The sequence below is a fragment of the Fusarium graminearum genome, chromosome 2 (genome assembly GCF_000240135.3).
Source record: "Fusarium graminearum PH-1 chromosome 2, whole genome shotgun sequence".
Classification (NCBI taxonomy): Eukaryota; Fungi; Ascomycota; class Sordariomycetes; order Hypocreales; family Nectriaceae; genus Fusarium; species Fusarium graminearum.
In genome coordinates, this window is record NC_026475.1 from 4236058 (window position 1) to 4261569 (window position 25512).

Here is a 25512-nt window from a genome sequence, read left to right on the forward strand (position 1 = left end):
CCTGGTATCTACCGGAATCCGAGATGCCTATGCACACCCTTGACGGCATCGTTTTGAAGTTATTGACGAAGCGCGGTGAAGAGCCATTTCACCGAATATGCGATAGCAATTCTGTTTTGGTTTCGGGGCCCAATCGTTCTTTCAAAGCGCGGAGGTTAAAGGATTGGTCGTCGACAGCCCGATTCAAGAACTTTAACCTTCCGGATGGCACAGAGATCGAGAGATACTTTTTATTCAACGACAAACACGTGGTCAGCATGTACATTTTCCCTAGGAAGGAATGTGATGACGAATGGGACTATGCAAATGAATGGGTCATGATTACATGGTAGAATTCTGGGAGAATCAATTCTCCACGGCGTACTCCATTCCAAGATGTCCTTTTCTTCCATCAATGGCTGCCAATATTTCACAGTCACGTCCTCTAGCAGCCGAGCCACAACGTGGCGCCTCGACACCTTGGACATTGTGTTTGAACGCAGCCTATCAACCGAAGAGAAGAGGAAAGGCTATACATTAAGAGTACGCGGTGGTGTCCTGGACCTGCTAAGCTCATCTGGTGAGATTTTGGGTCATTGGCTGGTGGATGGCGGAGAGACATCCGCAGAAGTCGCAGAGATGCTCAGAGATTGTGCGTACTGCCCTATTCGAAAATTCTCCGACGGACACAGAGTATCATGTGACCTCCGACATCCAGTTCTATGGGATAAGGAGGGAAACCCCATCAAAGATTTCCCGTGGCAGGACGACGAGATAAGATGACGGGGCCTGGTTCCCTGTGCCAACAAATTCTTTGGCTTTCCTACTACGGAGGAAATGACATCTGCGTGGTCTGTGAAGTGGACTGCTGGCATACTCTTTGACAGATTCTCCTTCATCATATCTTTCCTTCCATATTCTAGGATTGCCGCATGCCGACAGCCGTTGCTGGTCGTTTACACCAAGAAAGGAGTCGCTTTGACCTCGAGGCTTCTGCACAGCGACATGAAAGCAATGCATCTTAATTGGTTTATCGACATCCTTGGGCGCTTGGTGATCATATACCATAGATTTAACGGTATAACAGATGAATGGGAAGTGATGGACTTCAGAGGGAACCTGTCTGAATCTGGGAAGAAGGCAGCCAACTTCCAAGAGTCCAGAGTCCCAGAGTCCCAGAGTCATTGAACATTGAACATTGAAACAATTTGCATTAGAAATGGATTAATTCAGATTAGTAATTCATGTCTTCTTAGACTTTATTCAAATGTTATCTACTAAGTCACCTTATGTCACTTTAGACCTACTCTTGGTATTTCCTTTTTTTCATGTGAACGCAAAGTACTACTAAGCTTATATCTTGAGTTTTATGCCATCCCAGTTATGGTTTAATCCCAGTCAAATCGTCTTACACGATGTCCTGCCCAGTCAGGCTTGGCGCGGTGGACACAGACTAATACCCCTTGTCCCATAATTTTGTCAGCCATGACTAGATCCAATTTGAAATTCGTTTTATCTCGTCTCACTTCGTTATTCTCTCTCTTACACAAACATACACTCGTTCAGCCTTACCAGGCTCTTCTTTCAAGCTCACTCTCGTTAAAATATCATGCCATGGAGCTGATAACATTCCTTCTCCGAGTGGCCGCCTTCACTCTCTTCGCCGCCCTCCCAACCGTTCACGCTACTTACTATGACATCCCCTGGAACCAGACAGCCGGTGAAACCTTCAACGTCACAATCAAACAGAATGTTGATCCAAACTCTGAAAATGGAAGAATATCCGACTCCTATCGCGTCTATCTCGCCTTGACACCGCCCGGATGGGGCACAGGACCTGATTGCTGGCTCCAGTGGCTAGTTCCCCTAGATGAAACACAAGTCAACATCACCATTCCTCCCGATGCGGCTCCAGACGGCGCACGCATCACGCTTTCAACATGTCTCACCAGCGCAAAGAAAGGCGGCAAGAGAATCACGGGATGGGATTACAGCGGAAGGACCATGATTTCAGGGTTAAACGCAACTTGGAGCCAGGCAGAGTTGGACGGACGGACTATGGGCGACCAGGATGAGGTTTCCTGCGAGGCTTATGGTTGCGTCAGGAGTTGTTATGATCAGTACTACAAGGGGGATAGTGATGATGAAGAGTACAGTCGAAAATCGTATGCTTGCTGGAAGGCGTGTGCGAGGGATTTGAATCCGTCAAGTGCAGCGTCTTTGAATACCATGCCAATTCAGAGTTTATCAGGAGTAGGAGTCGCGGTTGGATTTCTTTACTTGATAGTTGGGGCATTATAAGCATATAGATTCGTCTTATCTCAGGGTAGTTCGATCATTAATAATTCAATTATAGGGAGTTTCAGTTGAGATGAATAATCAAACAGATTAAAAGTCTTGATACTATGCTACAACTCTCCGAAATCTAACACGTATGAGTTGCTAGTTTAGTTCTTATATAAAGCTCGTAGAGCATCCACCAATTCCTGCTCGCCCCTAACAGTCGTCTCATCATATACAAAATCCTTGGCAATAACACCTCCTGAGAGGCCAGCGGTCGTCATTTCCTTAAACTCTTCAACATGCGCTTCTGGAACAATCTGCTTCCAGTAGTCCAGCAGCTGGTCTTCCTCGACAAGTTTCAACTCAAACTTTTTACCGGTGACTTCCTCAACTGTTTCTTTGAGATCGACAGAGCCGTACGCTCGAGGACCGAATACATTTAGGTAATGCGGGCTGGGCTTCGCAGTTGAGGCGAGGAGATGGTTTGCGCAGTTTGAAGCTACGTCCTTGAGTCCAACCTGGAAGTTGAAGGTCAGTACTTGATTTTCGTTTCACTTTGAAGATCTGGATATCACTTACCAGAGGAATCTTGTAATCAATGGGTGTAATCCAAGAGTGTACAGTTGGGTTTTCATCTTTTGCGGCATCAAGGAGATGTGTAAAGTCTTCGAAAAAGTATGTAGGTCTGATAATCACAACCTCTGGTACAGAATCTTTCAAAAGCTCATCCGATATATGGTTCAACCGGAGAACGCCCTGCAGCCTATTAGTCTTGTTCATCGTCAATGTAGAGATATTTTTCCGTACGTACGATGCCGCTTGAATTCTGTGCTCCAATGGCCGAAAGGATAACGAGTCTCTTAACGTTTGCAGCCTCCAGAGCCTTCTTCACATTGTTGGCAGCTCGAGTCGCCCATTCACCCTGATCAGTACCGTCATAGGTAGGCGGCGGGATGTAAAAGACCACATTTGAGCCTGTAAAGTTGAGACTGTTACCATCTCCAACGTCACCGTTGACAGCTTCAAAGTTTGAATTCTGGATGAACTCGGCTGGTGCCTTAGACGGATCACGGTAAACAGCTCGAACAGAAGGTTTGCTTTCAGAAGCTAAGAGAGCGCGGATCGTTTCTCGGCCAGCTTTAGTTGAGGCTGGGAGAACGGTAATGTGATGAGACATGTTGATGATGTTGATAAATGCGAAGATTTGCTTGAGTGATGTGAAGGAAGCTGAATGTTGATGTAATGTTCCAATTGACAAAGAGAGCGAAACTTATATAGATATTCTCTGTGACCGAAAACGATTTGTCAGGTTGAAGAATAAGGCATTCTTACAATACCATGCGTCGACGTAATTTCGCAATCCTTCGAAAATTCTAGACTAGGAGCCAAGTCCGCGCAACCAGAGGCGGACTTTGACAATCTAACGTACCAAAATGTATGATTACTACTAATTTATTAGAGCCTTGGCTTTAGATCACGAATAAGCATAAAGTAATACGCTAAGGAACTTGAATTCTTACAGCATTGTAGATCAATGCATTCCGCAGGCTAAAGAGGTGAAGTCCGCTCGGACAAAGGCGGGCCTTGAGAGTCCGAAGCACCGAAAGTTACGTCTACAGTCTTGGCTTTGTGGACCAAATAAGCATAAATGGCCTGTTGCATTTGAAGAAGCTTGTTTCTCTTAATGTAAGCTTATAAATACAGCCGTGGTTATAATTGGAGGACTACTTAGGCTGTGTACTGGTACTTGTCAGTATATCCGTCTGAATCAAGCGCGGTGTGAGTATAGAAGCGGCATCCTTTGTCCTTTCACGAAAGACTCCTCCGTTTAGATAACGACTATGGACTGTAGGCACCAAGAACAAATCAGATTTAGTCAACACTCTTTGAACAAGTTTAGTGTGTTTATATTAATTAAGGTATTTATTACATGAAGACAAAGCGTTCCATAGCCGTCTCATATCATGGGCGAGTACATATAATCTGGGCAAATTTCCTAACGTGGTATCTCAAAACAAATAACTTTTTGCAAACGCATTACATCGTCATCATCCAACAAGCCCAGTTTGGAAAACGCCTTGCTTCCACAGGATAGATGGTGCGATGTCATTAGGTGTTGCCACTTGTGAAACTAGCAGATAGTGTGAATAGATAGAGGTGAGATTTATGCGGTTTCTTTCCTGTTGGCACTTGTGATACTGTCTCGTCGGGATCTGACAGCCGCCAAAGCAGTATCGTTCGCAGTCTCTTTCTCCTCCTCCTCAGTAGAGGAGCCGGATGCAGGCGCAGGGGGGGCAGTGGGAGCGTACTTGCTCTTCTGGCGAATCTTGGCACCGTACTTGTAGAAGATGAATGGAATGGGCGCAAGGACGACGGCGATGCAACCAAGAAGGGTGGCGGCATATTGAATACCCAAGCCGTCAAACATTTGACGAGCAAACAGAGGGAAACCAGCACCACAGAGAGATCGGAGGAAGGTGTTTCCGGCAATGGCAGAGGCGGCAAACATGAGATAGGCGTCAACAAGGTAGTTGAGAGCCTGGAGAAAGATGGACATGAGACCGAAGCCGGTGAAGAGGCCGCTTAGAGCAGGAACAATCCAGTGGATTTTGTTGGTGTATCCAGTCCTAGCAAATGTTAGTATTCTTGCTAATATTACATATCGTTTCATATGTTACTTACCATCCGAACCAGAAGATACCAATGGCAAAAGAGACACCACCAGCCATGATGTTGGTTAGTCGCCATTCGGGAACGGGAATACCGTTGTTGGCGGCAAGCTTGCGAATATACCAGGGCTGCTGAGCAATGACTGTAGCGCCAGCAATAAGCTGACCGATGATCATGCCGAAGAAGCAAAGACCAGATTGACCAGAGCTGAAGCCGTGAACGCCAACAAAGACGAGAGGATAGGCGGTAAGGAAAAGGTAAAGAATTCCGTAGATGAAACTCATGTAGATGGAGAGCAGAAGGATGATGGGCTCAGTAAAGAGCAGACGCAGAGGTCGAGAAAAGTTCTTCTTGACAAGCTCCTTAAAGTCGACCTCGATTTCCTCCTGCTTGGCGTGGATTCCCCAGTTCTTGGTGCGGCGACGCAGATCAGCCGCCTTGGCGATAAGAATGACTGGAGGATAAGTCTCCTCTAAAAAGATGAGATCGAGGATAAGAGCAGTGAAGCCCATGATGGAAGCAAGATACTCGGTCCAGCGCCAGCCGAGGTGAGACTCAACAATGAAACCACCGATGAAGGGAGCCAAAAGAGGTCCAGTGAAGACAGACATTGAGAAGACAGTGATAGCAGTACCGCGAGTACGGTTGTCGAACATGTCGGAAAAGACAGCTGCAACGACAGCAAGAGGACAGGCACCAAAGAAACCACTGAAGAATCGACAGAGCAGAATAGTCTGGATATCCTTTCCAGTAGCACATGCGATTGAGAAGAGGGAGAAACCAAAGATAGAGATAAGAATCGGCAGGCGACGCCCTTTCAACTCAGACAGAGGAGCCCAAAGTGAAGGGCCGAAAGCAAAACCAAGAACGTAGAAGGTAGTTCCAAGCAAGCCAACCTCGTTGTCCACGCCGTAGTCGGCAGCGACAATCATAGTAGCAGCAGAGAAGATGGAGGATGTGAAAGCAGCAGTCATGGTGGTGAAGCCCAAAACGGCAGCAGTAATGAGCTTCTTCTTCAATGGCCAATTCTGCGAGTGCAGAGGATCATCGGGCCCATCAAACTCGACGACATACTGCTCCTGCTCAGGCAAGGGAGGGGGATAAGGCTTTCCAGCTCCAAAGTTGGGGAGAGGCTTCCTGGATGCGCGCGAAGCAGTGCGCGAGCGCAGACTGCCTCCGACGGTAGCATTGTGCTGGCTGCGGGCGGTTTGGATACGGCTGAGTTCGGTAGGGTGGTGCTCAAGGTCGTTTTGTGTTGAGATGCGACTGATGCTGTTGTGCTGGCCGATGGAGCGGCTTCGTCGACGGGCTGAGTTTTCGGAGGATGATGATGAGACGGTAGAAGCAGAGATAACTCGCTCGATCTCAGCACTGTCTCGTCGCTGGTAGCGTTGAGGAGAGGCTGCACGCTCTGCCTCTAGCAGGTCCCTGTCCACGATGTTCCCCGACATCGTTGCCGTAGTTTCTAAGGTTCAGTCAAGTAATAATGGAGGAGTCGCAACGTGAAGGGATATGGTGGATCAAGCAGAGAAGAGGTATGGGAGGAATATATCCAGTATATAAACTTCCAGTCCTCTTCTTGTTCCAAGTTGCAGTGCAGCTAAAAAGGTAGGTATGACGCTAGAGTCCGATAATGACTGCACTGGTTCGTCGGGAAAGAGCGAGATGATCGCGACGCTAGCCAATACGAAAAGAGTCAAGTCAAGCAGTCAGGATAACCCGAGTCAGACAGAGAGAGTAGGAAGCGACTCAAATTAATATACTGATTCTTTAAAAAGCTAGAGGAGAAATAGAAACAGGAAAAGGGTCATGACAAGAAGTAGACTGAAAAGAAAAACTCATGATCAAGGGGTGAGGCCATGTATAAGTAACATGTAATGAATGAATCCACCCACGTCCTAGTGTTAATCCACCCAAGGAACGATGTCAGTCGAGAACAAGACGAACCTGGTAAAAAAAAATCTTTGCTTTGGAAGGCAGATCCACTAATTCTTCGGCATCCACGTTCGGCACGGCGCCGCACAGGCACAGAGGCTAAGGCTAGACAAGGGTCTAAGCTCTGTATTACAGTGAATAACAAACTGCAGCTGCACTCTATATCCGAGTGCTAGACACTATATCCGCTGCCCGGACCAGATTATTGATCACTTGGTTTGATGCAGCCAGCTTACTGATATGCACTGCGTCAGCCATTAATCCTTCTCGGCCGTATATCTCAAGCCTCAACGGAACCGAGTTGCCGTGCACGGATGGATGGCAATCTATCCAAATTCCATTTATTCCAGTTTCTATCCACTGTTGGGCTTCAAAGGTTCCCTCCCATCATCCCCCTGATACTTACTAACGTTAGCCCCCGTCGTTCCCCTAGATCCATTGTCGTAAGAATAGGCAGTGAGATCCAAGATTTTCATCAGCATGGACCAACTCGTTTACTGAGGATATGCCCCTGAACTGTCATGAGTTATGGATACAAGCTATGCACCGAGCATGAACTCAATTCCTGGTTTGCAACTGTCATCTGCCTGAACAGAGCTTTGAATGATGACTGCACTCACCACCATCAACTAGACTGAATCCTCCCTTATCTTACACGCATCGCATTTCGCTTCATAGTGCAAATCACCAAAAGATCCTGGCCAATGGAGGGAGCCCGCCGAGTTTGGTGCCGAACGTGGTTCCACCTTACAGCTTCTCGAAGAAGCTTAGACATGCACGATGATGTAAAACCTTTCGGCCAACAGCGATTCCCATTTCCCATTCCCGTAGATTACGCCTCTCTTTATTTTTGTCTGCATTTTTGTTTATTTCCATGCTTAACAAGCCGTGGCTTACCGCGTATAAGCCGTTCATCACTTCACCGAATTTCCGTCTTGTTACCCACGCAGGCCATGGAAGGCCCACAGAACACTCTCGATGTTACAGCCAAGACAACATATATTCTTTTAACTTCGACGCTAACATAACTGACAGGATTATCTCTAAGACCATGATATCTATGTTCTAAATCAGGATGTATCATTATCGTACGCCCCAACCGTTGTCCAACAGAGCTGTTGCTTCTTCAAGGCTTAACCCCGCCGTCTCAGGATAAATACGCCAGACCAAGAAATATCCACCACCACATATAATCGCATACAAAACGAATGTCCAAGATGGACTCAACAGGTCCATCAATGGAAGGAACGTCAACCCTACAACAAAATTCGCGGCCCAGCTTGTCGCTGTTGCTACACCGCTACCAAGTGATCGAACCGCCAATGGGAACAGCTCGCTTTGCATCCAGGGGACGTTACCGAGACCCAGCGCGTACGCTGCAACGTATACCATGATACTCACAAGGATAGTGAGGGCCGCCATCTCGTGTCCGGCGGTTGCGGGAGGTTCGGAGGCCGTCGTGTTGATTCCAGTTGCCAGTGAAAGGAACGAAAAGCCATATGCCGACAGCAACAATCCGACGATCATGAACGGTATCGAGTACAGAAGCACCCTCCTCCGACCTATGCGATCAACGAGTCCCAACGCAGCAACAGTACCAAGGAAGTTTGTAACGGCAACTACCATCGAGGTAAGCGTAGGGCTTTGGAAGCCAATAACTGTAAAGATGGTCGCGGAGAAGTACATCAGTGAATTCTGAGATATAGTTAGTCACTTGTAACAATTGTAGTCCCTCTGATCACTTACAAATCCGCAAAGCTGTTGCAGCCCTTGAAGCAAGCACGCAATAGCCAAGGCTCTGCGGTTTCTCCCTTCACTGACAAGAGGCCCCCATTTGCCCAGCCACGTCCATCGGTCAGATACCTGATGATCACGCAATCGTTCCGCCTCGTGCTCTTCTCGCACTTCGAGCTCGATCTCCCTGATAACTGCATCCGCATTATGTTGTAATGTATCGCCGTTTGCCCGACGAATAACTTCCTTGGCTGCGTTGGATCTACCAGCCTTGACCAACCATCTCGGTGTCTCGGGCATAAAGGCAATCATGCCTCCTTGTAAAACCGCGGGCAACGCGCCTAAGCCCACCATCCATCGCCATCCTGTAGCTGGGGAACTGTATGTCGAAAAGGCCCATCCCACGATATACGCGATCACCTGGCCCAGGGTAATAAACATAATGTTCAAAGTAACCAAACGCCCTCGATGCGCAGCAGGCGCCACCTCAGCAATGTACAGCGGCACAACGAAACTGGCTGCACCTACACCTGCGCCGATAATACACCGTCCTGCAACCATGATCGGAACCGTAGAACTCCATGCTTGTAGTAGGGCGCCCGTAACAAAGAGAATATCGGCGTAGAGAATAACGTGTTTGCGTCCAAGGCGATCGGCGAGAACGGAGGAAAAGGGCGATATTATCAGGGCGAATAGCGACGTGGAAGAAGTAATGATTGATTTATCCATCGAGGTGAGTTCGCGGTTTGATAGCGAGGTCCCTATTGAAACGAGGGTAGCGGAAACGACGCCCGTGTCGTCTGGAGCTATAAGTTAGCATCTCCTTTGCGATTAAAGACAGGATGAATACCAACATCCAAAAAGTAGACCGCTTATACCAGCAGCAAAAGTCAGGGCCAGGACAAATGCGCTGGGCATTCCGCTTCCCGTCTTGCCCGCTTCTTCGGGAGACCTTGACCCTTCGCTCGCATATTCAAGCTCTTCCTCTTCGTCACTATGGCCCGCAATCAGCGGTGCCTGGGAGCTGTCCATTGTATCGTGCGGATTGCCTCAACGGAATTCCACGAGGCTAATGTATGGTGAGAGTCATGGGCATGGGGTTTAGTTCTTATGATGGATGATCAGCACCCCTGGTCACATGGGCTGTGCAACTGAGGCTAGTCAAAAAGGTACATGCTTTCAGGCTTTTATCGTTTGTAATAATAAGTATTTCTCTAACTTCTGCCAATAACAACTACCGATAGTTCCGGCATGATCGCAACCATGAACTCCGGCCAATAATTCTTTCATCCTAACACTATGTCCTTCGTTAATTCCACCAAAGAAGCTCTTCAACTAACCAAGTTCTTGTTCTTCAGGAAATAGTAACCATGCACAGCCGCCACACCCAACGGCTGAAGCACCCATGGCAACCGCTGTCTAACATGTCTGCTTATTGACTTTGCCATGACAGTCCTGGGCGCTCCAGGCGTATACATCCAGTCCTGCAATAATCCCCATGTGAGTTCCTGGACTGGACCGACACGCGCAAACATGACCTCTTCGAAACTCTTGATCGCCTTGTCCAGTTCTTGGTCGTCTTTACCAACCGCTCCATTGATGGCTTTGGCAAGTAGCATCGCATCGTCGAGAGCCTGGTTGACGCCTTCGCCAGCATAAGGTGTCATGAGATGAGCCGCGTCGCCGATGAGAGTTAGGCCTTGCTTGTGTTCCCATTTGCTGCCAACGGGAAGCATAAAAAGTGACCGCGGGTTGCAACGGCCATTCGCTAATTCGATTGCCTGTCGGAGTCGAGGGTCCCAATCTTTGTACCTCGTCTCGAGTAAGGCCTTCGTTGTCTCCTTCAAATCATGGGGGTTGAAGCCACAGTTCTCTGGCTTGAACCAGTCAGGGTTGTCCGTAACAAAACTGCAGTACATGTTCAGACTGCCATCGCCCATCTGTTGAATACTTGTACGGTTACCATCCGTGCTGGCAAAGACACTTCCTCGGTTCACCAGCTTAGACAGCTCTGGGGCGTTGTTCTCGGCGTCTGTGATCTCCAACTCGAACATTCCGATACCAGCAAATTCCGGAACGAGACTTGGATCGATTTCCTTTCGTACTTTGCTCCACGCGCCGTCTGCGCCTACGATGAGATCGAATCCGTCGACTGTAGTGTGGTCGAAAACAAGAGATCGACCTTCCACCTTTTTGAGATGGTAACCCCATTTGATCATACCTTCAGGTAGGGAATTTGACAGGATCTCTCGGAGACTGGAACGATCAATCTCGGGGCGTTCTTCGATCTTGTTGTATTTTCCGACTGCGTTTCGTTCGAGATGGTATTCCAAATTCTTGTCTACGATGGCCATGTATTGACCATCATACCGAGCGTGCTTAAGAAACTCATCAAAGACCTGGGCTTCCTTGAGAGCTGCTAGGCCTGTGGCTGTGTGTAGATCCAGAGTACCTCCTTGGGATCGGAAGTTTGGGTGATCTTCACCTTCAAAGACAGTCACTTCTGTTCCTGCGAGATGAAGAAGTCTTGCTAACAAGCATCCTATGATACGTCAGTAGGAAGTTGTTTGATTGGAGTAGTTGGTGCGTACCAGCTGGGCCAGCGCCAATGATTGCTATCTTTCTGTTGCCCATTTTTGAACTGTGTTTAGAGATGTCTGATAAGGTATAGGAATAGGTAGAATGTAGTTAAACTTCAAAGATATGATTGATGATGGCTGATGATGGCTGGGCGCCCTCGTCATTTAAGTACATTTTCCCATCATAGCCCACCATATTGCTTGATCCCGCTGGACAGACCAAAAGCAAACACACAGTATTGAGCATCAGCTCGCAACCGGAGTTCACAAGTCTTGATAGAACCCCGACGGGTAGCCCGGCTTTTGAGTTCAGCCCTGTTGAACGCTGCATTAAGCCATTTCAGGTATCCCATACGACTACTGACTGTGATGTGAATAGGATGGCAGCCACCCTCCCATCAGTCAACGTTGCAGCACTTCCAACGCCCACTTAGTTTAATTTCTCACGCCGCTGGTTTATTATTTACTTCGACACTACCAGTGCCAATGATGAGAGAGGCTTCGTGCCGCACGCGCGTTGTCCAGAGGAGATGACATGGTCTTTCAGCTCCGTTCAGAGGATTGGATCTAAAAATAGTGTCTGCCAGTCGTTATCGTTTAGCTTCGCGTAACCAATCCAACGATCGGGGCAGGAATTTGGAGTAAAACCCCGTTCCCGCTCGGTGCAAGTCGTGGTTGTCACAGGATATCATCCTCAAGGCAATGAGATAATACAGTTCTTCTCTTCTGGATCAGTCAAGCCATCAGGATTCTGTTAGTTCATTAGTCTCTATTTTAATACGTCTTTACCGACACTTTAATATTATATTGTATTTATACTTCATGACGTGTCGCACTTATCATTTGTGACTTGGTCCCGTTGGCTTACAAAAGTATTCAAGTCAGTTTGATGGTTGGTACAGCTTGAATAACAATTCGGCGGCCCTGCATCGAGAGTCATACAAAGCAGGACAGAAACGCAACCTTGATCTCGCACAATACAAAAGCAATACCTGCTCAACATCCCACTTCCTCTTCTTCCAACATAACCAGAGAAAGCAAAAGAAAAAGGTTCAAAATAGTGTTTCTTATCTAAAATTGGTTGCCAAAAGAATCTAATAACCTACCCTGTACCAACCAGCTACATTTAATCATAACTTTAAGTATACAATTTATTATCAATTAACATCTAATGAAAATGATTTCTATATCACTTTATAGCGCCAATTTCTCTCTTTATTACCCTGTATATCATTTCCTTGCCCAGAACAGAAGCTTGATCTACTTGGTATATTCTTATGTCGGCACAGTTCAATTTAGGAACGCTTCACTTGGACTCATTGCTAGGCCATTTTAATGACTTTAAAATAAAACACTGTAAACAATAAAATTGCCTTTTCAGTTGTGCCAACACTGTGAACCATGCTACAACCTTTCGTTGACCAGAATTCTTCCGTTTTTTTTCTCGCTATAAATGGAACAAGTTTTCTCTTAGTTCCCATCTCAAGAAATGTTTCTTCTTGATCCCAATAAAACGAATCGACACCATGGCTTGCTTATACGATCTACCATGGGAGCTGCTGCTCCAAATGATCATCTTTTGCAACTTGGATATTCTTTCTTTCGTCAGAGCTTACCCTCCCGCCATGGCCTGCTTTTCCGCGAACCGAACATGGATCATTACTCACATGATGGCTCCTGTCGGCGACGCCGCACTTCCCTCCCTCGTGCAGGCAGCACGTCTACGCCATATGAGACAGGAACCAGACTTCCAGGTTCTAGGGGCCCACGAAGTTGAAGAAAGGATAGGCCATCTGCTTGGCCCGGTCGTCGAAGAACCCGAGCCACCCTGTTGGGACAAGTTCTCACTCTCGGCACTTTGCATCATGTGCGAGCTTGGCAAAGATGCAAAACAGATATGCGATGCATATTCGCAGGAAGCATTGGCGATAACAACCCGTGCTATTGCCCGGCAGTTAAGAGAGCCAACGCAGCAGGAGCGAAGTCTATTCATAGACGCGGCTCTTTGCTTAGAAAGTTATTGCCTGACTTTCTTTCATGGACGAGAGCACTTGTACCTCACCTCTGAAGAAACCCGACAACAGTTTTTTACTAGACATCAATGGATGTCTCGGCCTAGTTGCCTTGAAACGGTTGTGAGATTCTACTGCACTTGGGCCTACATGGTGAAGGAACTGAAAAGGCTACTGGCGGTTGTTGGCCATCGTCTCGAATATTTTTATGGCAGAATCGAGCCATTGAGGAATTGGGACGGGCGACATGCGGAGTATTTCCTATTCTTCTTTCAGAACGATGGCACGTATAAAAGGATGGACTGCTACGGCATCTGCCTCCTGTCGCAAGGCCTAAGCATGTTTACGAAGCTTCAGAGAATGGGAGACGAAGAATTGATCAAATTTGTTGTAACAAACTTTTGGGACATCATGGAAGACGATATGACTCCTTTATTTCATGGGGATTCATTACGGTGGGCGTACATTGATTACTTAGTCCCTTATTCATGGAGGGACATTGAAGTGTCAAATTTTGTGACTCTTTGGAGTTATGCACTTCCCTTCTGGGACCCCGAGCTAGAATAGGAGGCTATATGCATACTATCCACATAGTAGGTATACAGGACGGTGGGCGAGCTTCCAAGGAACTACAGATTAAGTAACTAGCAGCTGATCAAAACCATGAAACAATACCCTAACTTGTCAACCCCAGATCCATGAAACGGGCAGCCAAGACTCGAGCCGTTCCCTAGCCGACAGCGCATTTTGCGGCAAAACATATAGCAGGTCTGGTATTACGGCATGGAATTTGAGGATAATGCTGTTCAAGATTTGTTATTTCTCTGTTACTAATAATTATCGTGTTAAAACTTGTTGATTCATGTCTAAAAGTGTGTCTTTAAATTGGAGGTTTATGCGGGAGTTAAACTACTGGATGATAACGAAAAGGGTTTGGTTGGCTGAGGACATTCCAAAGAATCGATCGCCCCAACGGCCTTGGAACGTTTTATAGCATGGAAATGAAGCAGAAACCAAAATAATTGGATGGCTTTGGTTGTCTCGTGAATAGATTTAGGTTAGGTAGGGATACAGTGAATGCTTTCAGGCTTGCGCTGCGCTGTGGTGGCACGTGCTGCAATGCAGGGGTACTGTCGATACAGATCAAGTAAAGCCAGGCTGGGTTGGGCACTGCACTTTCAGCTACTTCGACTATTGGGTCACTGGTAGAGTTGCAGGTCATCCATCCACCACCATCATCATCCGTCGTACACCTCATACTGTACTCAACTCAATCTCAACCTCTCTCTTCTGTTGCAGCCACCTCAGCCTCGATACTCTCGCTATATCGACAAGCCTGTCCCTCCCTTGCGACGCCAACACCCGCTCTTGCGATTTCTCTACGCTCCATTCGTTTTGATGATGCCTCTGGCCCCTCGAAGACCTCCGAAATCCGATCATTAAGCAATTCCCTCGGCGCTCAATCCCCAAATTGTCCTTCTCGACCGAGGTTTCCACTTCCTCTCATCTCTTCGACCACTATCGATTATATATTTCCCGCCGCGAAAATACAGATATTACAAACATAAGCCGCTATGCAAGCTCCATCATCCGGTTCTCAACGCGCCTTTGCCCATCGTCGTTCGCCCGGCGCCGAGCCTGGACCACCACCCAATGTTCCTGTTCGGTCCATCTCACCAGCACTGCAGGCTCGGGCCTCGAGCGCCTCAGCGAGATCTGTACAATCTGCGGGCTCTCGAAGGATGAATCGTGAAGTAAGTATATAATTCGCAACGTGGGCAATATTGTGCCCCTGCTGAGCCCTGCTTGCCCCACGTCTATGCCCGAGCCCGATTGCAACCAAGTTGCTGACGTCCTCGTTATCTAGGGTTCTGGTGGTAGCGGTTCGAATATGCCTCTATCTCAGATCGAAAAGAGCGTCACTCACCTCCTCGTTGCAACAAAACAGCTTCTGGAAACCTTAACACAATGGTCGCGCGGACAAGCTACCGACAGCCAGGTGTCAGATGTTTACGTGCGCCTGGGCTACGAGTTCAACATGGCTTGCCGCGCATTCACTGCCATTCATGTTGACACATCTGATTTAGGAAACGTTCCCGATTCGCTGCGACATATTCTTGAGGCGACACTGAGCCAAGAGGCTAGTGCCGAGAGTTTAGAGAAATATTTGCCTAGGATCCGCGACATAATTATTAATTTGTTACACGGACTAAAGCGCAAACAGCAGAAGCTGCGCCAGAAGCAAGCTAGAGATCGTGACGGCCATGCGCCCCCCGACAGAGCAACCAGCATCAGCACTGTTAGCAGCGGCAACAGCGGGCTCACCAACATGTTGGAGGAGGGTCTAGAGAATGGATTCCAACCTCCACCTGAAGGGCAGCCGACTGAAGGTTTACCGTCGTCGAGTGGTAGTACAAACAGGTCTCCACGCCGCTTCAATGCCCAGCGTGAATCGTCTCGGCAATCAGCGATATCGGAACAGTCTTCGCTTTCCAGCAACACGATGCAGAATATGCCAGTGGTACCGCCGTATCCCGAAGGCGAGAACTCAATCCCTTCTGGGCCTACTGTACCTTCAGGCCCTCCGGGAGGAGAGCTCAACATCGATTCGTTTCCTCCTCCGCCACCTACTCCGCCTGACAACACTTCGAGCGCCCTTGCAGCTCTGCAGAAGGGTGGAGATTTAGAACGACGAGCTTCACGTCGATACTCTCAATACCAAATATCCAAACATCTGGGCGGTGCCAATGGCGTTCCGATTTTGCCTCCACAAAACTCGCCCATTCCGAATAGAGGAAGAAAGGAGGTTAGGGAATCTTTGCGCGCTGTACAGGGTCGACAATCTATCCGGCACAACCGCAATAACTCGAGCCAATCTATGCGAGCAAACACGGCTGAGGACTCTCCCGTCAGGATACCGGACAAGGTTTCTGAAGAAAACAACGCAGCAGAACTGCCCGCCAAAACAGATAGTCCTGTGCCTCAGACCCCAGACGAGGCATATGCTGCCAGTGCAACACTTAGTGGGCCTCCCACGGATCCTATGTTCTTCCAGGACGATGGTAATTCACCAGAAATACCCAGGACTGAACATTCCAAGTCCGCACCCGAAGTTGTACCTACGCCGCCACCAAAGCCTTCTGCAACATCATACTTCCAAGATTCTCCCCCTCCAACACCTTCAAAGGATCTTACCCTGTTCCTCCAGTACAAGTCTAAAGTGAAGAAGTTTGTTTTATCAGAGGGAAGGGCCGAGCTTACAATAGGGCGTCTACAACTCGCTTTCATTGAGAAGTTTTCTTGGAATACACAGCACAATGGCGCAGATCTTCCAGAAATCTATATTCAAGACCCCGTTTCTGGTGTGCGCCATGAATTGGAGGACCTTGCCGATGTGAAGGATCGAACTGTTCTTGTCCTCAATGTGGAAGCTTTGGACGAAGTCAAGAGACATATTGACGATGGAATTGCCTCTTTGACGGAGATCGTTCGCGATGTTAAGCAAACAGTAACAGACCAAGGGGCAGCCCTTCAGCGAGTGTCAGACCGGCAGCAGGAAGCCGCAAATGAGATGGCTCGACTGGCACTATCACCACCAACAGCCGGCGCCTCCTCGGATGGAGCAAGGACGCAATTTACCTCTGGACGCAAGTTGAATAACAGTCATCTCGGAGAATTAAAGAGCCTTAAACAGGATCTGGCTGTGATGCGTCAAACCTATTCCAGTTTCCAAGCCGAAATCCAGGATTCAATGGCTACTATCCGAACCAAAGCTGCTAACGTCAAGGTTGCTACAGCTAAGGCTGCCATTCCCGATATCGAAGGCGATGCCGGCTACTCTTATGTCACCAGCGGGCGCAAACAACTCAACGGCGACTCTGACCGATTGGTTGGCAAAGTGGACGATCTCCAGGATCTCATCGAAGACTTGCGTAAGGACGTGGTGCACCGTGGTGTCCGGCCGCTACCGAGACAGTTGGATTCCGTCGGTAAGGACATCGCGACTTTGAGCAAGGAATTGAAGAGGATGGAAGAATACATGACTCAGGAGAAGCCCATCTGGACCAAGATCTGGGAGAAGGAACTAGAAGACGTTTGCCAGGGTCGTGACGAGCTTCGCCTTATGGAAGATCTCTTGGTTGATCTGCGAGACGACCTGGAGAAGGCTTCGGAGACGTTCACCCTAGTAGAACAGGCAACCAAGGAGCAGATGAAAGACAATGGCACTGGTGCCAGTGCTGGAAACGCTCGACAATTCTCAAAGGGTCTCGTCAGCCTCGGTAACAGCAGTGACCAGAGTGCGGCAAAGGAGGGTGTTCTTGGTGAAGTGAGAGCTTTACAGCCAAACCACGAAGACCGTCTTGAGGCTATCGAGCGTGCCGAGAAGCTACGCCAGAAGGAGCTCGCGACACGAAACATCAATCCCATGCATCGCGAAATCGTCAACTTTGTCGCAGATGGCAAGCTCAAGAAGTCTGGCGGATTTGAGGAGGTTGAGCGAGCACGCAAAGCCAAGGACGACCGTATCAGACGAGAGGTGTGGCAACGCCAGAACGGCATCATTCCCGAGAACCCCATCGGCGAGGAGGAGGTTGACGGCGACGCGATTCAAGAGGCGATGGACGACGAAGAGGCTGAATTCCTAAGACAAATGATAGCGGAAGAGGAGGCGGCGGCGGCAGCGGCAGCAGATGGAGAAGACCACCCACCACCACCACCACCAAAGGACGGCGATGACGACGGCAAGGGACCGGAACAGCCAAACGGCGCATAGTCGTGCTACTCGTGTGTTCAAGTATACATATTCTATCATGTCTAGATCGTTTGGTACGGTCCATTATGTTTACGGAGATAATGCCTGGGATGAGGTTTATGCGAGATTGTTTGAACGCGATGCATGTCGGTATGGTTACGGATATTCTCGAACTTAGGGTTTTTGGTAGTTTTAGTCGGGATTTTGTCATAGCGGAGGCGAATGGGAAATATCTGTTGTTCATACAAACTGCATGGTTTTTGTACAAGTGATTGTAAGATTTAGGACAGGGTAGACCACAAGATCGAAAAGGTTATTTAATATGATCCACGCGGTCCTCAAATTCAGGGTCTTTGGAGAATGTAGGTAGAAATGCTTTCGTAATTCATTATGTACAGTATTCCAACTCTATTTGGGCTATTCCCATCCGCTACACTCGGTGTAAGTGTTTTATGTATAACTTGTGTTATCTATGATATAGATATCTTGAATCGTGATCTCATGCCTGACTACTTGTCGAGGACAGTATATAAAGTGCGATGCAGCCAGGTACCAATGGCCCGATAAATCCATTAGTGAAGTCATTCGTCCCTTGTCAAGGAGCCTAGACTTTATCAACAGCGCCTAAGCAGGCGTGTCCTACTGCTCAGGGCTACATAGAACCCTTGCCTTGAGTATAACATTTCGGTATTGTAAGTGCCCTCCATGCTCATCGCCGTGTTTAATCACCCCTGGGAAAGCGACACAGCAGATGTCTCTCCCCGTTAGTGATTCTTCGTCTTCTCCACCTAGATCTTCCATGGTTTCAGATTCGAACATTATTCTTTGGTGCGGTAACACTGTGGGCATATTCACGCGAAGAACGGCTTTCTGGACGGCAACAAGGCGTGCGAGCTCGACGGAGTTGTTGACCAGAACTCGTAGCCCACTATCTCGAGCTTCTGAGGGAGATGTGCCGCATACGGCGTCGAGAAGACGGGTTATTCGCTTTAAAATGACTTCTGTAACGGAGGATGTTGATTCCTTTAGAGAAGATGAGTCTCGGCGGAGGAGAGATAAAGTAGAGGATCGCCAATGGTTTATGGCTTCGTCAGAGTCGGCTGCCAAGGTTAGCTAGTGATCGTGGTGGCCAGTAACAAAACGCATACCATATGAAGATAGCAGTTTTTCCAGTTGTCGAAATTGTTGCGTCTGCTCGTCTGTCAAGCCGACAAAGTAGGCGCCAAACACCATCTCGACTAATATCCTGGATACGATAGATTGCAGCAAATAAACCTTGTGTGATGATGCAAGCTCCTCATACATGGGCACAAGCTCGCTAATCTCAGCCAACGTCGCCTCGTCTAGATTCTCCAGATCTGCCCGATATTAGCGCTCGATTATTCCCGATCAGAGGCGGGATTGCTCACTTATCTTGGCCTTGCGAAAGTTCACAATGACCCAATTCTGAAGACCATTGCCTAGTCGTGCCATTCCATCGCCAAAGACCTCGTCGCACTCTTGACCATCTGTTCTTGTGCTGCTACTCACCCACTCTTTCAATCCGCGTACTTGGCCTCTCAGCCCTCGAATTTCATCGTCTCGTTCTTTTAGTTCTCGCCGTAGAACCTCCCAGCCTTCTCGAAGTTCTTCGCGCTCGCCCTCTCGTACTTCAACTTCGGCGCGCAAAAGTCGTAGCTCCGTATCTGTCCGTAGATATTGTTGATTCAATGCACTGTGCTTGGCCTGCCAGAATGTTGCCGTCTCGCTTTCGTTTTGGCTAAGCTTGTCCAATTCGCGGTGGAATTCGCGTTCCATGATGCCCATCTCCTTCTCCAGATACGCAATCTTCTCATCTTTCTCTTTCAGAGCAGCCTCGAGCCCGCGCTCTTTCTCCCTCTTCTCCCTCCGTTCTTTGCGGTCCTTGTCACGGTCCTTTTCTTTTGTGCTGTTGGTCCTTGTAGCTGTGCTCTCCTTCTCTTTGAGCGGGGCACCGCCGCTGTTGCTGGTGGTCTCATGTGTCTCTTCGGGGGTCGCGTTGGTGGTGGCAGCCATGGCGACTTTTGCAGGCATGGCAGGCATACTGGTTCGGCTGTTGCTGTTCGAAGCACCAGTTCGTAGGGTATGGGTAGACGGGTTCCCGGTGCCTGGACGGCGCTTTTCAGAATTGTTCATGGCGGTAACGAGGCGGAGCTGTCAGATCTCGGTGTGGTGTGCGTATACCTCCACTGCAGAGGATCGGATCGTCAAGTCGTGGGGTCCAAGGATAGGCGATCCTGTTTCCACATTGTTTCTGGCATCAAGTGCGGTGGAATTTCTATCGAAGCTTGGTTGAGCGCATGGGAAAACGTTGGAGAGTTATATTGATGACGTTGGTTTCTGTATTTTGATGCCTGGAGAGGGACAGTTGATTGAGGATTTTAGGCGACCGTCCACTGTAGGTGCGCTAATTTTGAGTTTATAACGACGTCTCAGAACTGATATCTAACGAGTCGACTGGGGTCTATGATCACAAGCTCACGACGGAGGTAATCAATTATATCAATTATACATTACCCCGTATTTCAAGTAAGATTGAATCTTAGTGATCAATCAAAAGGATTTTTCTCTGACCGAAATACTGTTGCCTGTTTGTTGATTCCAAATCGATACTCTACTGCTATGTCAGCCTCCAACTCTCATGATAGATAATTGGTAATCGTTATCAAATACGAAGAGATAAAGCTTCTGCCTTGTCCAAAACACTCGCGTTTCGTCTCGAGGTAATTTATCATATGTCATGTCATGTCTCCTTCTCCATCAGGGTAATATGGCGGCCTAGTACCCAGCTCATCTTTAGGCTTCCCCAAGCCAAGACTTTAGCCACAATATCGTGACAAGATGTGCTTTTAGACCATCCATACTTCCACTAAAGCTCGATTTCGGCCTCTACTTCATAAGCCTCATCGTCTGTTCCCTCAATCTTCTTTGCACCCATTCGGCATAACGTAACTTTGTCGAGGGGCATATCCTCGAGCCAAACGTAGTCATCATAGAGACTAACCATGTCCCGAGCATCGATTGTCAACCTTTCTCGGACTCTCCTCCCTCTATCGTCTTTGACATAGATTGTGTTGACGACAGTTGCATGTAGTAACAATGGTCTGTCCTCCTTGGCCATCAGTCCAGCCTCTTGGAAAGTAGTCTTGATCTGCTCGCAGAACTTGTAAAGGATCCCCTCCGTATCAACAGGAGCAGCGTAAAGCACCGAAGTTTTTGCCGGTGATTGCATGGCATGTAAGCCCTTGAGCGTTAGCGAGAGTCGCTCCCCGGTCGACGATGTCCCGGTCCTAGCACTTGCAAGGAACTCGCTCAATTTCAGGCCCTTGAGTACTTCGGTTGCTTGCTGGATGCCTTCATCCTTCAGGCTCATGACACCAAGCGTCAGATGCATCGTGCCGACTGGACGCACTGCCGTTGGAGGAATACCGAAGCTGGCCGGATTGGTGACTTCGTTACAGAAAGCAGCCACGGTTCTGGTGAGCTGCGGCCCGGCTAGGGGAATGCACACAAAATGTGTCGGGGACGCCCTGACTGGTTTGGGTGGCATATTTCCGCTTATTGAAGTTTCGCAAGGGAAGTGATTACTCGTAGACGATATAAGAGACGAATATGTTTGATGTATAATGCAACGTTTCCTAGTAGTCAACTGCTCAAGTTAGCAAACTAATCTTGTTCTCGGCATAATTATGGCAGATACTCCAACTCGTAGAGCACAAATATAAGAAAACCCGCACACCCTGCCACGCGGTAGAGTGGTGGTTGTGAAACATAACTAACACGCTCTGTGCAACCTATCTGACGTTGTCTGGTAACACCTCGATGATGTCAGGTCTTCGTATCGGCGGGTTTCTGTAGTGCCAGTACTTTAAGGTGCGTCAAGATTACCCCACCAATGTCAGAGCTTTCGGGAGGCGTATCAGATCTGCCATAGTTAGTGGTAAGGATCCGATAATCAACAAGTGACTAATCTTAAGACAAAGAGAGAGAAAAGGAATTTCATGAGACAGACATCACAAAGTAGGTAATAACACTGGAAACAGATACCTGATTAAGAAGTTACATGGCGGGCAGTCTTCTTTTTTGCACCAATTCCATACTTTGTCAAGTCTATCTCCAAACCGTCTCTTCTTCTTCATCATCATGGATCTTCAAATAGGCTTTTCAATTCAAAGAGGAGTGGAATGGTATGTCCTTCTGCACTTCCTCGTAACACCCTTGATCTGATTGACCTGGCGGGTCGTCCTCTAAGCCTCAAGCCTTTCAAGGCCTGGGGTATCTGCTTCGATGAACCCGGCCTCTTCCATCCTGAATATACCTAAACACAACAACTATTTGATGAAAAGAAAATGTCCCTCATCCAAGGTTTACGACAAGCCTCCCAGTAGACTACTATGCCGCTGAGAGGACTGGTCCTGATCCGAACGTGACGTGTCGACTTAATCCTAGGCATTGTTTGGGTGACTGCGTTATTCCTTTTGCTCGTAGTACTGCCTCAGGAGGGCTTCTACCGTGGCGTAGTCTTCCTTAACAGCCTTGAAATAGTCACCAATGAGCTTTAGGCACTTCTCGTCGTCCGGTAGTGAAGAGCCGTCCAAGTTCTCATTCTTGCCATATCGCTGGATCGCTTCACATCCGTCCCTGATCTTGATGAGTCCCAGCGTCGCTGATGAACCCTTGAGAAAGTGACCAAGAGAAGACAGTGTCTCAAGTTCTTCATTCTCCCTGTTAAAATCGGAGAAAATAATGGTCAGTTGAAGTTCTTCTCCCAGAGCACAGAGTATCCTGTACTGATATTTGTTGGATTCCACTCACAGCGCTTCCTTGATCTGGTCGAAGGTCTCCTCTGCTTGCTCGAAAAAGCCGAACACGATGGACGAACTGAACTCGGTGTCGCCTGGCTCATCCATCTCCAGGATTTGCTCGAAAGTGGCCATATCGATGTTATCGCCAAAGTCAACGTCGCCAACGGGCTCGCTCTGTGGGTGAGAGTCATTAGTTACAATATCCAAGCTGCTGTGCGGCCAGTATCGAGCCCACCTTGTCTTCAGCTGGCGACATTTCGGCTATGTTGTATTTCTATAATCTCGTGTCGATGCTGAACAGCTCTGGGGTAGCAGCGTGGGGCCGGTGGAAGTGACAGGTCGAAGAGAGGAGTTGGTGACACCTAAGCTGTGAAAGTATTAGAGACTCGACCATATAAGAGAAATAATAAATGATGCGCAAACAGAAAACAGACAGTAATCCAAAGCCAAGGATGCTCAGGAGAAGAAATAGTAAATAGAAGATATTTCTTTCAGAGGTTGAAGGTGGTAAAGCTGGAGCCGAACGTTTGTGGAAGCTTGGCCCGAGGGGAAGGAAACAAGATGACGAGACCGTGGATGGAGTGGCTGGCTAGGGGTCTCAAGTCGCAAAGCAAGCGAAACAATAGTGCTCAAGTACAGCTTGTCACTCTCCAGCAGGTGGTAGCAGTGACAACAGAGGTAAAAACAGAAGAGTGACAATAGCAGCAGGTGCTGGCAAGTAGCCGTTGCGCGGACTGATTCAAGGGTGTGTTTTTTTGTACCTGTGGTTGCTTGATTGGGGGTCTCTGATTTTTGAGTTGACAGGAGCAGCAGCTGTCCGAGCGATGACGATATATGCGACGAGGACGTGTAGAGAAGGAAAAGGCAGAGAAGAGCACAGCACAGCACAGCACAGCACAGCAGCGCAAATCAAAATAAAGCAAAAGTAGAAAAAACAGAGCAAGTCAGAGTAGAATAATGGCTCGAGTGATATGGCTTAGCCAGAAAGGCGGCGGTTAAGAAGTGTGTGATATCGGCTGCTGGTATGTGGGCAGTCAAACCTCATAGGTGAGGGGCTAACGATGGAGAGTGAGGGTCGTGTCGTCCAGGTACCTAGAATGGATATAGAAATGGATAACCACCAGGGGACAACAGTACAATAGACAATACAGAGCCATTGTGAGTGGGGTTGAGCCGCTCTAGTAAATGCAAGGCGTCGAATCCAAAACCCATTCATCCATCCGAGACTGGGAGACTGGGAGACGGCACGTTTAGGGGAGTGGGGGATGGTGTTTAGTGCGGAAATGATGAAAATTTAGGCGACCTGACCTCTAACTAAGGCCAAATAGACGAGAGACATACAGTATATCAGGCAGGTACCGACATCCAGTTCTTGAAAAATGAAGAAAGGCGTGGTGGAAGAGATATCAACGAGAATCAAAAAAAGAGAGAAAGACAAAATGTGCAATGAATAGAGGGACATGTCTTCTTACCAGGCTATGACTATGACAGTGGGAGGCGGGGCCACCAAACTGTAAAGTCTCTTGTTTTACCTCTGGGGCGTGAGATATAGGACGTAATTGTCCAGATAAGAATATACCTATCAATCTTTCTTTTCTTTTTCTTCTTCTTTTTACTTCTAGGTCCCTCGGTTGTGACTCTTCGCGCTTGTGAATACCGCGGTACTTAACGCGTACGGTTGAGAGAGTGTGAGTGTCCTGTCGAACTGTGATCTAACACTGACGTTCTGCGGGAGATCCCGAGGAGTGATATCCCGGTACGACTGACGACAGTGGCTGCATATAACGTTGGAGGGCACGAGAAGAGTCGGATCCGGGGCACAGGAAAGCCGTTGAGGAGTCCCGTAATGAGTTGTAGGTAAGATATAAAGATAGAGGATACCCGGGTAGGTAAGCAAAATAACAAAGGGTGAGGAAAAGAGAAAAACTTCCTCGTGTTAGTATCTTGTTGAATTGCACTACACTTTAGACAGTACGTACCTGTAGGTGGGTGAACCGTAAAAGCCCCCAGTCCCCGTCCCAGTCGCAAGGACCCAGGCAGTCCCATGGAGGGTAGGAGGGGTACAAGGGCCCTGCCGATTACGTCGGTGATTTGTACAAGAGTCCACTAAAAAAGGGAAGAAAAGAGAGAGAAAATTGGGGAAGGGACAGCTCTTGCATCATTAGGTTCCATTCCGTCAGGAAGCAGAAGGCCTAGATTCCAAAGCTTCCATTTGACGCACCAATCCCTAAATCGCAAAAGATCGCCTGTCATCCATCATACCAGTCACTCATCAGTCTCCTTTGTCGCTGTTGGCTCTTGATATGTATCTAGCCTACAAAGTACCGCGACTCTGTTCTGTTCTGTTCTCCAGGTCAGGCCAAGTCAAGCCAGGTCAGTGCCATCCATGCTTGTGCCACGCGATAACTTAATAGTACAGACGTTTCTTGATATCGCTGACTCGGCACGCGATCGAAGGCTCTCTCTCCCCAAGAGAATAGAATTAGAAAGTCGCTCGACTTTGTTATTCTCGTCCTCGTTCTGGTTCTCCGGGACTCACAACCGCATCCGCCTAGCGCAAAAATGCTTGAGCTTTAACGTACCTATAGGTACTTATTCCGCTAGTCTACAACGACAGCATGCACCATAAAACGAGCCAAATCCAAATGCGATCATGAGCAGGAACGATTTCTTCGGCCTGCATCCGGCATCCAAGACAAAAAGGATGTTTCATATGATGACTTTCTCCAGCTTATGCTGACAAT

General features: G+C 48.1%; 11 protein-coding genes across 11 annotated transcripts; 4 read left to right on the plus strand and 7 right to left on the minus strand.

Annotated features, from left to right (window-relative positions):
• Positions 1 to 23: 23 nt before the first annotated feature.
• On the plus strand, positions 24 to 762 carry FGSG_04373 (uncharacterized protein; the record flags this gene model as incomplete). Its single annotated transcript, XM_011322932.1, has 2 exons — positions 24 to 328; positions 429 to 762. The coding sequence occupies 2 exons, from the start codon at positions 24 to 26 to the stop codon at positions 760 to 762; spliced, it is 639 nt and encodes a 212-aa protein (XP_011321234.1).
• Positions 763 to 1593: 831 nt separating this feature from the next.
• FGSG_04372 (uncharacterized protein) lies at positions 1594 to 2236 on the plus strand (the record flags this gene model as incomplete). The annotated part of the gene is made up of 2 exons (XM_011322933.1): positions 1594 to 2144; positions 2221 to 2236. 2 exons carry the CDS (start codon positions 1594 to 1596, stop codon positions 2234 to 2236), a joined length of 567 nt encoding a protein of 188 aa, XP_011321235.1.
• A 190-nt stretch (positions 2237 to 2426) lies between these two features.
• On the minus strand, positions 2427 to 3439 carry FGSG_04371 (uncharacterized protein; the record flags this gene model as incomplete). Its single annotated transcript, XM_011322934.1, has 3 exons — positions 2427 to 2780; positions 2842 to 3018; positions 3074 to 3439. 3 exons carry the CDS (start codon positions 3437 to 3439, stop codon positions 2427 to 2429), a joined length of 897 nt encoding a protein of 298 aa, XP_011321236.1.
• Positions 3440 to 4252: 813 nt separating this feature from the next.
• On the minus strand, positions 4253 to 6714 carry FGSG_04370 (uncharacterized protein). The gene is made up of 2 exons (XM_011322935.1): positions 4945 to 6714; positions 4253 to 4889 (listed from the first exon to the last, which is right to left on the minus strand). Exons 1-2 carry the CDS (start codon positions 6381 to 6383, stop codon positions 4427 to 4429), a joined length of 1902 nt encoding a protein of 633 aa, XP_011321237.1. The 5' UTR covers positions 6384 to 6714; the 3' UTR covers positions 4253 to 4426.
• Positions 6715 to 7848: 1134 nt separating this feature from the next.
• On the minus strand, positions 7849 to 9641 carry FGSG_04369 (uncharacterized protein). The gene is made up of 3 exons (XM_011322936.1): positions 9456 to 9641; positions 8614 to 9401; positions 7849 to 8562 (listed from the first exon to the last, which is right to left on the minus strand). Exons 1-3 carry the CDS (start codon positions 9631 to 9633, stop codon positions 7951 to 7953), a joined length of 1578 nt encoding a protein of 525 aa, XP_011321238.1. The 5' UTR covers positions 9634 to 9641; the 3' UTR covers positions 7849 to 7950.
• A 291-nt stretch (positions 9642 to 9932) lies between these two features.
• On the minus strand, positions 9933 to 11235 carry FGSG_04368 (uncharacterized protein; the record flags this gene model as incomplete). Its single annotated transcript, XM_011322937.1, has 2 exons — positions 9933 to 11143; positions 11193 to 11235. 2 exons carry the CDS (start codon positions 11233 to 11235, stop codon positions 9933 to 9935), a joined length of 1254 nt encoding a protein of 417 aa, XP_011321239.1.
• Positions 11236 to 12706: 1471 nt separating this feature from the next.
• Positions 12707 to 13759, plus strand: FGSG_04367 (uncharacterized protein; the record flags this gene model as incomplete). The annotated part of the gene is made up of 1 exon (XM_011322938.1): positions 12707 to 13759. The coding sequence occupies one exon, from the start codon at positions 12707 to 12709 to the stop codon at positions 13757 to 13759; it is 1053 nt and encodes a 350-aa protein (XP_011321240.1).
• Positions 13760 to 14766: 1007 nt separating this feature from the next.
• Positions 14767 to 17966, plus strand: FGSG_04366 (uncharacterized protein; the record flags this gene model as incomplete). The annotated part of the gene is made up of 2 exons (XM_011322939.1): positions 14767 to 14946; positions 15060 to 17966. The coding sequence occupies 2 exons, from the start codon at positions 14767 to 14769 to the stop codon at positions 17964 to 17966; spliced, it is 3087 nt and encodes a 1028-aa protein (XP_011321241.1).
• A 618-nt stretch (positions 17967 to 18584) lies between these two features.
• Positions 18585 to 20099, minus strand: FGSG_04365 (uncharacterized protein; the record flags this gene model as incomplete). Its single annotated transcript, XM_011322940.1, has 3 exons — positions 18585 to 19045; positions 19094 to 19303; positions 19355 to 20099. The coding sequence occupies 3 exons, from the start codon at positions 20097 to 20099 to the stop codon at positions 18585 to 18587; spliced, it is 1416 nt and encodes a 471-aa protein (XP_011321242.1).
• A 733-nt stretch (positions 20100 to 20832) lies between these two features.
• On the minus strand, positions 20833 to 21513 carry FGSG_04364 (uncharacterized protein; the record flags this gene model as incomplete). The annotated part of the gene is made up of 1 exon (XM_011322941.1): positions 20833 to 21513. The coding sequence occupies one exon, from the start codon at positions 21511 to 21513 to the stop codon at positions 20833 to 20835; it is 681 nt and encodes a 226-aa protein (XP_011321243.1).
• A 477-nt stretch (positions 21514 to 21990) lies between these two features.
• On the minus strand, positions 21991 to 23820 carry FGSG_04363 (uncharacterized protein). The gene is made up of 4 exons (XM_011322942.1): positions 23530 to 23820; positions 23004 to 23135; positions 22779 to 22942; positions 21991 to 22688 (listed from the first exon to the last, which is right to left on the minus strand). The coding sequence occupies exons 2-4, from the start codon at positions 23022 to 23024 to the stop codon at positions 22433 to 22435; spliced, it is 441 nt and encodes a 146-aa protein (XP_011321244.1). The 5' UTR covers positions 23025 to 23135; positions 23530 to 23820; the 3' UTR covers positions 21991 to 22432.
• Between the last annotated feature and the right edge of the window lie 1692 nt (positions 23821 to 25512).